At 34.9% G+C, this 13,154-nt stretch overlaps 1 protein-coding gene across 1 annotated transcript; it reads right to left on the bottom strand.

Annotated features, from left to right (window-relative positions):
- Positions 1-6,855: 6,855 nt before the first annotated feature.
- slc2a9l1 (solute carrier family 2 member 9, like 1) lies at positions 6,856-12,942 on the bottom strand. Its single transcript, XM_052569776.1, has 12 exons — positions 12,881-12,942; positions 12,432-12,527; positions 12,174-12,334; positions 11,951-12,075; positions 11,618-11,747; positions 10,612-10,760; positions 10,339-10,526; positions 10,083-10,193; positions 9,873-9,974; positions 9,719-9,794; positions 8,842-8,969; positions 6,856-7,338 (listed from the first exon to the last, which is right to left on the bottom strand). Exons 1-12 carry the CDS (start codon positions 12,932-12,934, stop codon positions 7,153-7,155), a joined length of 1,506 nt encoding a protein of 501 aa, XP_052425736.1. The 5' UTR covers positions 12,935-12,942; the 3' UTR covers positions 6,856-7,152.
- Between the last annotated feature and the right edge of the window lie 212 nt (positions 12,943-13,154).

The raw sequence follows: 13,154 nt of genomic DNA, 5'->3' as shown, positions 1-13,154 counted from the left end.
CTGTACATAAAATTTGATATATATTCTGTTTTTTAAAGCCATGCCCTATTAAAGTTATCCAGTTTCGAACTGAAATATAAAAAAAATGAAAAAATGACCTCAAACTGGAAGCTTGAAACTACTTGGACAAACATTTGGCTCTTTTGGGATTTTTCATACAGCGCTTATACAGTATTGTTCAAAATAATAGCAGTACAATGTGACTAACCAGAATAATCAAGGTTTTTAGTATATTTTTTATTGCTACGTGGCAAACAAGTTACCAGTAGGTTCAGTAGATTGTCAGAAAACAAACAAGACCCAGCATTCATGATATGCACGCTCTTAAGGCTGTGCAATTGGGCAATTAGTTGAAAGGGGTGTGTTCAAAAAAATAGCAGTGTCTACCTTTGACTGTACAAACTCAAAACTATTTTGTACAAACATTTTTTTTTTCTGGGATTTAGCAATCCTGTGAATCACTAAACTAATATTTAGTTGTATGACCACAGTTTTTTAAAACTGCTTGACATCTGTGTGGCATGGAGTCAACCAACTTGTGGCACCTCTCAGCTGTTATTCCACTCCATGATTCTTTAACAACATTCCACAATTCCTTCACATTTCTTGGTTTTGCTTCAGAAACAGCATTTTTGATATCACCCCACAAGTTCTCAATTGGATTAAGGTCTGGAGATTGGGCTGGCCACTCCATAACATTAATTTTGTTGGTTTGGAACCAAGACTTTGCCCGTTTACTAGTGTGTTTTGGGTCATTGTCTTGTTGAAACAACCATTTCAAGGGCATGTCCTCTTCAGCATAGGGCAACACGACCTCTTCAAGTATTTTAACATATGCAAACTGATCCATGATCCCTGGTATGCGATAAATAGGCCCAACACCATAGTAGGAGAAACATGCCCATATCATGATGCTTGCACCTCCATGCTTCACTGTCTTCACTGTGTACTGTGGCTTGAATTCAGAGTTTGGGGATCGTCTCACAAACTGCCTGTGGCCCTTGGACCCAAAAAGAACAATTTTACTCTCATCAGTCCACAAAATGTTCCTCCATTTCTCTTTAGGCCAGTTGATGTGTTCTTTGGCAAATTGTAACCTCTTCTGCACATGCCTTTTTTTTAACAGAGGGACTTTGCGGGGGATTCTTGAAAATAGATTAGCTTCACACAGACGTCTTCTAACTGTCACAGTACTTACAGGTAACTCCAGACTGTCTTTGATCATCCTGGAGGTGATCATTGGCTGAGCCTTTGCCATTCTGGTTATTCTTCTATCCATTTTGATGGTTGTCTTCCGTTTTCTTCCACGTCTCTCTGGTTTTGCTCTCCATTTTAAGGCATTGGAGATCATTTTAGCTGAACAGCCTATAATTTTTTGCACCTCTTTATAGGTTTTCCCCTCTCTAATCAACTTTTTAATCAAAGTACGCTGTTCTTCTGAACAATGTCTTGAACGACCCATTTTCCTCAGCTTTCAAATGCATGTTCAACAAGTGTTGGCTTCATCCTTAAATAGGGGCCACCTGATTCACACCTGTTTCTTCACAAAATTGATGACCTCAGTGATTGAATGCCACACTGCTATTTTTTTGAACACACCCCTTTCAACTAATTCAACTAATTGCCCAATTGCACAGCCTTAAGAGCGTGCATATCATGAATGCTGGGTCTCATTTGTTTTCTGAGAATCTACTGAACCTACTGGTAACTTGTTTCCCACGTAGCAATAAAAAAATATACGAAAAACCTTGATTATTCTGGTTAGTCACATTGTACTGCTATTATTTTGAACAATACTGTACTTTTGTCCCATTCTGGCTGGGAGCAATATTAGGCACAAATTCATATTAATCTAACAGAATATTTGAGTTTAGATTGTGGAAATCTGTTTTTATATCTTTGCAGTCTGGTTCACATATTTGTTTGCAAGTTTTTCAGAACCAGAGAAAACCACTGCAGTGTCACTGGAGCTAGGCTACATATATGTCAAAAAGCTTCTTTTTTTTTTAAATCAAATATTTGGTAAACATTCAATTCGTAATGCTTAAATATACACACGCACATTCCTAAATCATGCGCAGGTATGCAAGGTATTTTTGAATGTGAGAAAAAAGTCAGATTCAAGCATTTACTTGCTTTATTTTTTTCCTATTGGTCAGATTATTTCAAGTCTATACCACCCTTAAATCCAACTGAAAGTTAACTCAGGTCAGTTGAGGTGTTTATATGAAGGCTTTTGGTCTGATTGAGCCATCGGTAGGATTGCTAACAGATTAAACATAGCATAAATAGTGTATACTTAACTCATATTTGTCCTTTTTAACACCTAGTAATTTGCCAAATACTTTTCGGGTTTCACTTTAAATAAATGATCATTATGATGTTGAAGTATTAAAATGATATTGTTGTGTGTGAATCATCTAATTGTTCAAAATAGCTGGTGTCATTACTATTACTGAAGTGCAGCGCAGACACTCTTCTGGGTGTTATTAAGAACCACAATTAGGGAAAACTGCTTATAATTATACTGCTCAGCAGCATAGCCAGATTCAATTCACAAGTGCTTTACAATGCTTCAGTGTGACGACTACACATCACAGCATCCCATGCTCCTCAATAAGAGGTGCCTGGAGCGAGAACTTCCTCAACTGGCCCTCGTGTGTTCAATTAGATGGCAATAGGCTTTCAGGAGTGTTGACTGTTTTAAATGAATTCCCAGCTGCATTCTGTTAAAGTTCATTTGTGCAACCCTAAGCAATGTTAGCCAAATGTCAGCTCTGTTAGAGTTGCAATGAAACTTAAGTAACAATAGACCTTTTCGTCCATGCTGGGATGTACATCCAGTTTATCAGCAAAGAAAAACGGACTTGATTAGAGATCAAATGAATCAGTCTTGCATGATACATCACTGGAGAGAAGTCTAGTTACAACTTAATTTTGATTGCATATGCAGTAAATACTAATAATAATAATGTTATAAGAAATTGAATATATTAATGGATTAATTGTTGAGTGTAAGATCTATAACATTCATTTAGAAAATAGAATAGGGGAACTTTCATTCCATTCAATTTTTTTGTGTGATATGCAAATCTATAAAAGAGTGATACATTGTCAGTATGTTTAGTCACTGTTCTATAAAGAATAAAAGTGCTAGAGCTGCCTGCTGTTGCTATGGTTACCATGGCAGGCAAAAGTGCCTATTTACCAGAGAAATATTTGACCTGACTAACTTGGTGATGACTAAACTCAGACAGCAAGAATATGTGCATTCAACATGCTATTGATTTAATGTTTCTTTATGTTCTGAGAAACATACATGATTATAATTCAAAGCCCATCCTTGTATAAGCTTTGGGATTTGATGTTCATTCAGGAGATGAATATGACACTTTAATTTCCATCTGCATGATTTTATGCATTAATGAGATTCTCATGTCACCAGCTGGATGTTACGAGTTGTATGGCACAAATATGACGGCAAACCCCTTGAGGGTGTTTGTCATTTCAGTCAGATATCCCAAAACACATATATGCATGCTCATGAAGCCATCATGCATGTAGCTAATTTAAAATACCACAAATATATTATCAGAAACAATGATCCATGATACAACACAAAATACACTCAATTCAAGTCCATTCTGCTCTGTTTGTTTCCATTCAGAAATGCCCATACAGCAACCTGTGCTATTTGGACACAATGACAACACACAAATCCATTACAATGAACACCACATGTCTAAACTGTGATGCTACCGCAGCTAAATGGAGCTATTCAGAGCTCATAATCCTCGGATCAGGAGGTCTCAAGACTGTTTAACATTCATAGAGACATTCATTTCTTACTCGCACATAGGAGATAATCCCATAGTGCCAAAGGCCCCGAGATTTCCAGCTGCAGCCCCAGTCAATCTACAGACATTAATGACCTTACTGAAACATGCCCATCTGTGCACTTACATGCTAACGCTAATTTACTGGGACATGTTGACGATCCATTTTAAATCAATTTTTTTGCTATATTATCCAGCCCTAATGTATACTGTGTACAGCATGTATTATAGTTCAGATGGGTGTTTTAAAAGGTGAAAGTGACTTGGTATATGGTAAGCGCTGACTGAGTCATGATGAATATTTGCTTTGCACATTAACCTTGTGATGTCAAAGTCTGAGTGCATCTGCTTGTAGACACCTTCTCTAGATTAATGATTGATTTCAGTTATACACCCGACAGGACGGCACCTGAATATTAATAACAAGGTGCAGGAATTATAATGAAGCTAATTATATTAACATTGTCTGACCGTCTCTTCACAGATTCCGTACCATTATATAATCTGTCTTTGCGGATTGGCAGCAATATGAGTGGAGGACAAATTAGGCTACTTTGTTAATGCACAGTGCGGTGTCAGTATGCCATTCATTAATTATCAGTGTGTTCAGCCCTTAATGCATTTTAGCTCTTTTAGAATTGTCCACCACTTAACAAGCCAAAGACACTGAGAACGAACAAAATCCATCTGCAGAGGACTGGGGTCACATTGCAGTGAACATAATTAGTTTTTCATGAGATCATGACATTGGGATTGGGATTGTGATTGAGAGGTGATTACTAATGTTTTAATGTTAAGGTTAGGTTGATCCTTTGAAAAAAGTACTATTGTTAAAAAGCGTTGCCATCACAGAATAAATTATTTAAAAAATAAAAAATAAAATAAGGTATATATAAAGTTATTTTGAATTGTAATATTTCACATTATTGGTGTTTTTACAGCATTTTTGTCTAAATAAATACTTCTTGGTGTAAGAGACTTCTTAAAAACATGAATCTTATGACCCCAAACTTATGAATGGTGGTATATAACTTATTCCACTTACTGTATTAGCAAAACCAACAGCACACAGATGAGATTTGCACATATAGTGGAGTAGCCTAGATTTTAACCCCTTCAAAAAAAAAAACTGAAGAACTGCATTAACAGCAAAGTATTTCATTGGACAAAAATGAGTCTGCTTCAAATAATGGGAGACTAAATTTATATTTTTAATTTATTTTTTTGCAAATTGTAGTATAATAGTCATGGTATAGATAGGTAAAAAAAGAATCAAAATAAAGTAGGCCTAGACAGTTTCACTCAAGTACATTTAAAAGAAACATTTCTGACAGGCAGCTATAGTTAACATTCTCATAATATAGGCTATATATGTATTGTATGTAAAAGCTTAATTGGCAATAAAGAAACGTGCTTCCAGTGTAGCGCTGTATTGTGTGGTGTTGTATGAATTTGCTGATGAACAAATCTTCTTATTAAGTGTTAATCACACCACAGCCTGATTTACGGTAATTCTGCAATGAATAAACAGCGCCATCCATTGGCAGTTAAAAGTATTGTCCCATAATTGAAATTATTAATTATTTATATACATATAGGGATCGTTCTTTAACTGTGTATCCCAGGTTTGAATTTTTTTTTTATTAAAACGGATTTCATATGAAAGTCACAAATCTTGGAAACCTATACATTATTCATTTATTTTTGCTACTTTCAAAATTTATGTATATTTAATTGTTTTACCCGACCCAGTAGGCCTATGTCAATCTTAAATAGAGAATGTTCAGCTAATTTATTAATTTATCAAGCTCTTTCCATCAATCAAAAGCTGAAGAAACACACACATACACAATATATACATTTGATAATAATTCCTAATTATTCATAACACATGTATTCACAATGAATCCAGTTTACTAAATGTTGTCAAAATAATACTTGGGCCTATGAGGCTCTGTTCAATCCTGTGCCATGTAGCACATTTGAATCTCCTAGTTTCTAACTAAAATGAGGTAATTCTCATTAGGAAACATGCTGTGCACAAGTTTTTCCTGATATGATATACTTTGGGTGTTGTGGGATGTCCATAATGATTGATAGTCAGTTAAATGAATCCTCCAGTTAATCCTGTGAAACAGCTGAGGCGGTGATAAAGCATCTAGTTATGTCAATCATTATTGGTCTGTGAAGTTCACACAGTACCTATTAAACTGCTAATGTGGCTAGGGAGCCCCATACAGCCTGTCCGGGACTGATAAGACAGAAATCCCTGAGGTCAACTTTCACAGGGTTCTACTGGCCCAAAAGCCCTTGTGCAATAACATGGGTGGGCTGATTAAGTAGGGTCAACCTCACTTAATAGTTCAACTATCTGCATTATGATCGAAATAGAACGAAGGCAATCTTGCAGAGCTTACAAAGCCATTAAAACTTTTGCTTAGGGCTGGAATACACTACATGATTTTTATTCTGACAGAATAAAACTGAGAAAAACAGGACATCCGATCCTGAGGACTGAGGATTACACACTACCAGAATTTCAGGTGATTCTGAAAACAACTCATGCATCTCATGCAGAAATGCGTCAGATTGCTAGGAAACAATATGAGCTCTAAAAATGGCTTGAAATATCAAATATGTGTGATTTATTTTAACTGGATGGAAATATGGTCTGAAGCGAAGAAAAAAAAAGTCTGTGTTCATCATACACGACTCAATTTTTCACTGAAATCTGTCAAATTAAATCTGCGGTCCAAATCATTTTTTTTTCTTTTTTGTGAATTCCATCCTTTAGCTAGTTAAAGAACAGCTAGGAGGTCAAGTAAGAAATAAACATGTGTTACTGCAGACATTACATAATAAAGTTAGACATTGTTTAGTCACTGAGAAAGAAAGACATTTTTTTTTTTTTTTTTGTCAAGGTGTTCTGAGTGGTAGTGAAAATGTACCAGTTGTTTCTTAAACCTGTGAAACGTCTCTTGAATAAGAGAACATGCAGATCAAATAACAGAATAGGCTTCATATTTCACATTTATTCATCCAACAAAAAACTAGTTTATTATAGTGTCTTTGGTAAACAGCTATCTGGTCACAAAAATCTATTGAAACTTACTGCTACCGGTTTTCTCCACGGTTTTCTTCTCACAGATGAACTAAAATCAATATTTCAAGTGCATTTATTTATTTATTGCTATATCAAGTAGGATAATGTACTATCATCAAGCAGTCTGTCTTTATAAATATAATGTTGATAAATATGATAATTTAATAGTTCTTGTGCCTGTCCACATCTAGTCCATATTTACATCAGTATAGTTTACAGCTTGGTCTCTAAGCACAAGACCTCTTCCGTGGAGGATCCACACACTCTGATGTTCTCAAACTCTTGGGAAATCTCAAGGAGAGTTTTGCCTTTTGTTTCAGGAAGGATGAAGAAGACGTAGAGAGCGGCTATCAGACCAACGCAGGAGAAGAGAACAAAGCTAAGAGACTTCAGAGTGGCCTGCAGAAACATGGATGAGAACGTGGCCTTTTGTTAAAGTGAGATGACAGACTGCAGAGCAGTTTCATAGGAGCAGTGAAAAGGTGTGCTGAAAACCTGCTATTACACATTGTTCAAGATGAAGACATATAATATAGGGCACACATGACATAATTATTCTGTATTTTATGAGAGTGTAAAATAAAGAGAAGAAAAACTTTGAGAGATTCACAATACAGTCATAATCATTGCTTTATATTTTCTGGCAAAACCTTTTTACATAAACCAATAATGACATTTACTGATGGTGCATTTGTGGAGAACGGGCTCACTATATATTTTAGCATCATTAAAGTTTATAAAGTGGTTGAATCCACAACATTGCTTTATGTTTAAAGACATGTGGGTTATTCTGTGTCATATCAACCAAATTTCAGAAACTTCCCCAAGTATATTTTTAGATTTTGTCAATATTTATCCTGAGGAAAGCCAAAATGTCATGGATGTATATTACTTAGTAATTCACTATTGTGGACAGGGGTCAAAATGGCAGTTTTCACGTATGATTCAAGTTACAGGGTGGTTGTTTTTTTGCACAGAGATTGTTAGGTCTATTAGTAAAGTCTGTTGATTTTAACAATATTTCTTGAACTATAATTTGCCAGTAATGGCCCCTCTTCAGTTTTTTTTTTTTTCAAGTTTCAAGTTTGCATGCCTGTTACTCAAGAAGTATTAAAGATATCTTAATGTCCTTTTAGTTTTTGGGCCTTTACTAACTTTACTTTTGTCAAATTAATTTTTAGGATCCTATGGTTCAATTTCAGAGATGTCTGAATTTCAATATTGCTCCAGGAGTAATTTTTTAAACTGTGTACATATTATATTCAGTGGTCAAAAAACCGAATATGTGTCAATTTGCATACATATTTTTTTTCTGTTCTTTTAAAGAGGAGAGTCTGAAAAACAAATTATGTTGTTTCCCTATATCAAAACAATTGCCATAAATATTATTTTCTCATTGTTTGCATGTATTGCACATATAAAATATATCTCAGCATGATTTTAGATTTTTAGATTCTCTTCTTTTGGAGTCATTGTTTTCAAGGCCCTGTGTCCCATATGGGGATCTCAGTGCGGCTCCATGTCCACATTGTTGTGGTCGAGAACCAGATGTTTGAATACAGCTGATGCTTATTGTATTTGAAAAGGATTGCCTTAAGAATTATGAAGATGCCAAAAGAAAAGTTTGTTAAGACCCAAAATCTATATTTCTTATAAATAAGAAATTTTTATTATTTATTAGATTAGATGTTATTAGATGCATTATCTTTAATGCATCATGAGTAACAGCCATGTCAAAATTTGGAGAAAAATGCTAAAGTCAACGGATTTACTATTAGCCTACCAATCTATTTTTTATCACCTGTAATTTTGGTGATATCAAAATTATGAGCTAGGGACCACTGGTTGAGTAGAGATGGAACGACCCACTTTTTTATAGTATTGGTATGGTGAAGGACTTACAATAAGGAATGGGAAGAGGAATCCAAATATTGTGAATAGCAGCCAGCGCAGGAAGCCGATAAACACAAATGCAGCCGGGCGGTATGACTGGATGAAGATCTCGTTGGCGAGTGATGGAGTTATTGCAGCTGTTCAGATCAAACTGGTTTGAGTTGTTGGCACTGGCTAGTCAGTTTTTAATTAATGTATGTGCTTATAATAAGCAATATAAATGTTGTCGAATGCCGTTGTTTTGAACACAGCAGCATTATTGCAAGAGCAGTATTGCTTATACAACAGGAAGTAAATATAGTGAAAAAAAAATACTTAAAATTGACAGAACAAGTGTGTCTGCACTGTTTGGACATATTGCGAGTTACTTTATTTCAACCAATGAAAGTCGGCTGTCAAACAAATCAAGCAACAGTGATTTTAAATGCATTTTTTTAAAAAGAATCAATGTTTCTGAATGAAGGAGTTAGGGGAATGATTCAGTGTTTTAATCATTAACGCTTTAATTCCTGAATGAATCAGCAATTTTGAAAGGAGTGATGCAAACAATAATTCCCAGTGCTTTAGGAGTTAATCACACGGAATTTGTTTTTTATGTGGTGAAGCAGAACAAATAAATAAATTTTTAAAAAAAGTGATGCATAAAAGTAGAACTTCTTTTAACATTATGCTTTGTTTCTATAAAGGCATGTTGTGCATGAGAAGCTGCAAAATACCATGCACAATGGTGAAATGTTCTTTTATACCACATATTTACATAGAAAGCAATGGAAATGAATTTCAAAAAAGCCCCTTATGTGCTGTTATTGTTGCTTTTGGAGTGCCTTGTGACCAATCAGATTTGAGGACTGAAACTAAATGTTGTAGAAATATTTCAATAGTTTACCTGGGCCTCCCCCAAAGAAAATAAAGAACAGGAAAATCAGGATGACAGTGATGTATGGAATCACAGAGCTGTAGTCCTGCAGATGAAATCGAGATCAGCTAATAAAGTTCTGTTTTGATCGCTGTGAGCTGTTAAATGATAGAGACTCACTCACCTTTAGGTACATTGTGACAGTGATTAATACCATAATGGCTGACATTCCCCCAAACCCTCGCCACATCATGGCTCTCCTCCCTACACGCTCAATAAACAGCCCCTACACATGCACACAAATGCACACATTGGCCCCATAGATGATTTATGCAGTTCCTCCATGACAAATTATGCCAGTTTGATTTCAGATTTTAATGTGAAACTTACTTACACAGGTTATGGAGATGAGGACTTCTGATGCTCCTATGCCCAGAGTGACATAACGGATCTTGTCCATTGGAATACCCGCTTCCAAAAAGATGCTGAAAGAGAATACGGTGATCTGTGCGCAAGAAGGGTAAAAGATCACAATATTTAGTATATACATTGCTCTGTAAGGATCTCTTTTTGGCAACACGGTGACATAAGACACATTTCTATTTAGAAGCATAATTTGGTGCATTGACAATAAATGCTAAATGGTTTACAGCAGAGGTGCCGCCGAACTGGATGCATCCGTTTATGACCAGCATGGAAAGGACCTGCCAGTGCAGATGCTTGTCTCTCAGCAGATCCAGCACACTCTTGTTACACTGCTCTCCAATGACTGCCTGTTCTGCTAACATCTCCTCTATGTCCAACTTATAATCGCCTGGTCCCCACAGACACTGCAGTGCTGCCGATCAAAACGTTAGTATGTGATTTAACACGAAAGACGACTGCAATGACATACAGAGGTTGATCAGTTAAATGTGATGCACCTTTTCTGCACTGTTTGATGTTGCCTTTCTCTATCAGAACATATCGTGGAGAATCAGGGAAGAATGGCAAGATTGCCAGCTGGACCACACAAAAAAACCCTGGGATGCATAGAAGAACGTTCCAGCACTCTTCACGGCCAAGAATTTCCCTGTGAAAAAAAATTAGAAACTTAACTGAATATCAAAAGATTCCTTTCCTGAATCCAGATCAATTAAAGACAGATGAATCAAACATCAATGGTGGCATGAAACGAAAATTCACCACACTACTAGTCAAAAGTTTGTATGTTTTTTTTTTTTTTTTTTAGTTTTTGAAGAATTGCAGAAATGTATACAATTAAAAAGTACTGTTTAATGTAATATATATGATGTTTTCCTGTGATATCAAAGGTGAAGTTTCAGTCTTCAGTGTCACATGATCCGTCAGAAATCATTCTAATATGCTGATTTTATACTTGTTGTTGTCAGTTATTTTCGGTGCTCAATTATTAATAATTTTATTACTGTTATCAGTGTTTTTGGTGATTAATATATTTGTAAAAATCATATTAAAAAAAAAACATCTAAAATGTAACTTTTACAATATAACTCTAATTTTCTTTGATGAAACATTAAAAGAACAGTGTTTAATTAAAACATAAATATTTTGTAATATTATAAATGTCTTAACTATCACTTTGGTCAATTTATTTTTGTCCCTGCTAAATAAAGTATTACTTTTTTAAATATCTTACCCCAAACATTTAAATGGTAGCATATCACGTTCTCCACCAAAAATATTAAGCGCCTGTTTCCAACATTGATAATAATAGGAAATCTTTATTATTAGACTTTTGACTGGTGGTGTATTAATCTAAAGCATGTTAATGCTAATACTGTAAACATTTCATTAATAGTGTGAACTGTTTTTTTTTTTTGACTGTGTAATCTAATCAAAGAACTCAGCTCTCCTACTGAAAGACTGTATGCTGGATGTCTGAATAAAGCTTTAATTATTAATTATTACCTGAGGCCAACAAATTGTCCTAATAGTTTACCAAGGGACATAAAGGTAGTGACTGTGACGGTCACCATGCCTCGGATTTTTTTCGGTGAACTCTCACCAAGGTAGATGGTATGTAAATTCAAACCCAGCCCTTTGAAGAAAGAGCAAATCACATCTTATATATATGATCACCACATATATATATATATATATATATATATATATATATATATATATATATATATATATATATATATATATATATATATATATATATATATATATATATATATATATATATATATATATATACGAAGTATATATATAATTTTTTTTACAGTCTAATACACATACCTGCTCCGAATCCAAATAGAAAGCGTGCTACAAGTATCAACTCGAATGAGTATGTAGGTTTGCTAATATACATGATTACTGTGGGCACAACTGTTATGGCACTATTCAACAGCATGGCTCCTTTTCTGCAAGAAGAATATATACATTTAATGAACATCCATTTTTGTTGTGAAAACATTTAAAGGAAGAGTAGGGAAAGCAGACGAGGATGGGTGAGATTAACCTTCCCAGGAGACTGGTTAAGTGTCTGACAGTAATTGAGCCAATGAGACCTCCTAAAGCGTATAGAGCCACCACAGTGGACCAGATAAAGGTGACAGTCTTCTCTCCTGGAACATCCCCGTAGTGATACGTCCAGCTGCTGTTAATAAAGCTCTGAATGTACTGTGGAAAAAACAGATAACAGTGGATTGATTCATAATATAACCTGCTTTCGTAATATAATAACAGGGAAAGAATAAATACAAATTCAAGGGCGCACTGGAGATGGAGAGCTTATTGCTGTGAGATGATATCCATTTTGAAAAGATCCTCCCAATCCTACCACAATGATAAAGATAAGTGCTTTCCCAGCAACCTGAAATTACAGTCACACTGTTCATTTACAACATATTTAACATTTCAAGTCAATACTTCTGATATTTCACATTAAACCAGCACGGAGGGGGGTTCTCTTGATCTAGATTGACACCGAGTCGTATTTTGAGTGAATGAGTAAACTTTGGTTAAGAGTTTAACTGTGCGCTTGGTTAAAAGATATAAAGAAAATATCTGGGTTATTTTACAGAGACATATTATCCTGCAATATACTTAGCTTTACCATTAATTGTTGAAATGTAATGAGACAACAATTCTTTAATTCTTCTATATGAATTCAGATTTCATCTAATTTTAAAGATCTGGCGATATATTTAAATAACAAGTTCCTACCAGTTCCTGCAACACGCTCTTCATGCTTTTCTTCGTGTATCTTCTTGTGTCCATGAAGCTCCACTGCTTCTCTTCAATAAATACAGTGTCATCTCCGTTAGGTATTTGATTAATTTTTGACACAAGAATGACTCGTCACATTTTGTCTTTTAAAAGCTTGCTGTCTATTTATCTATCTGCATTTGTCAGATTAATATGTGTGTGTGTATATATATATATATATATATATATATATATATATATATATATATATATATATATATATATATATATA

This window comes from Carassius gibelio, chromosome B11, assembly GCF_023724105.1.
Source record: "Carassius gibelio isolate Cgi1373 ecotype wild population from Czech Republic chromosome B11, carGib1.2-hapl.c, whole genome shotgun sequence".
Lineage (NCBI taxonomy): Eukaryota > Metazoa > Chordata > Actinopteri > Cypriniformes > Cyprinidae > Carassius > Carassius gibelio.
This window is presented reverse-complemented; position numbering and strand designations above follow the sequence as displayed.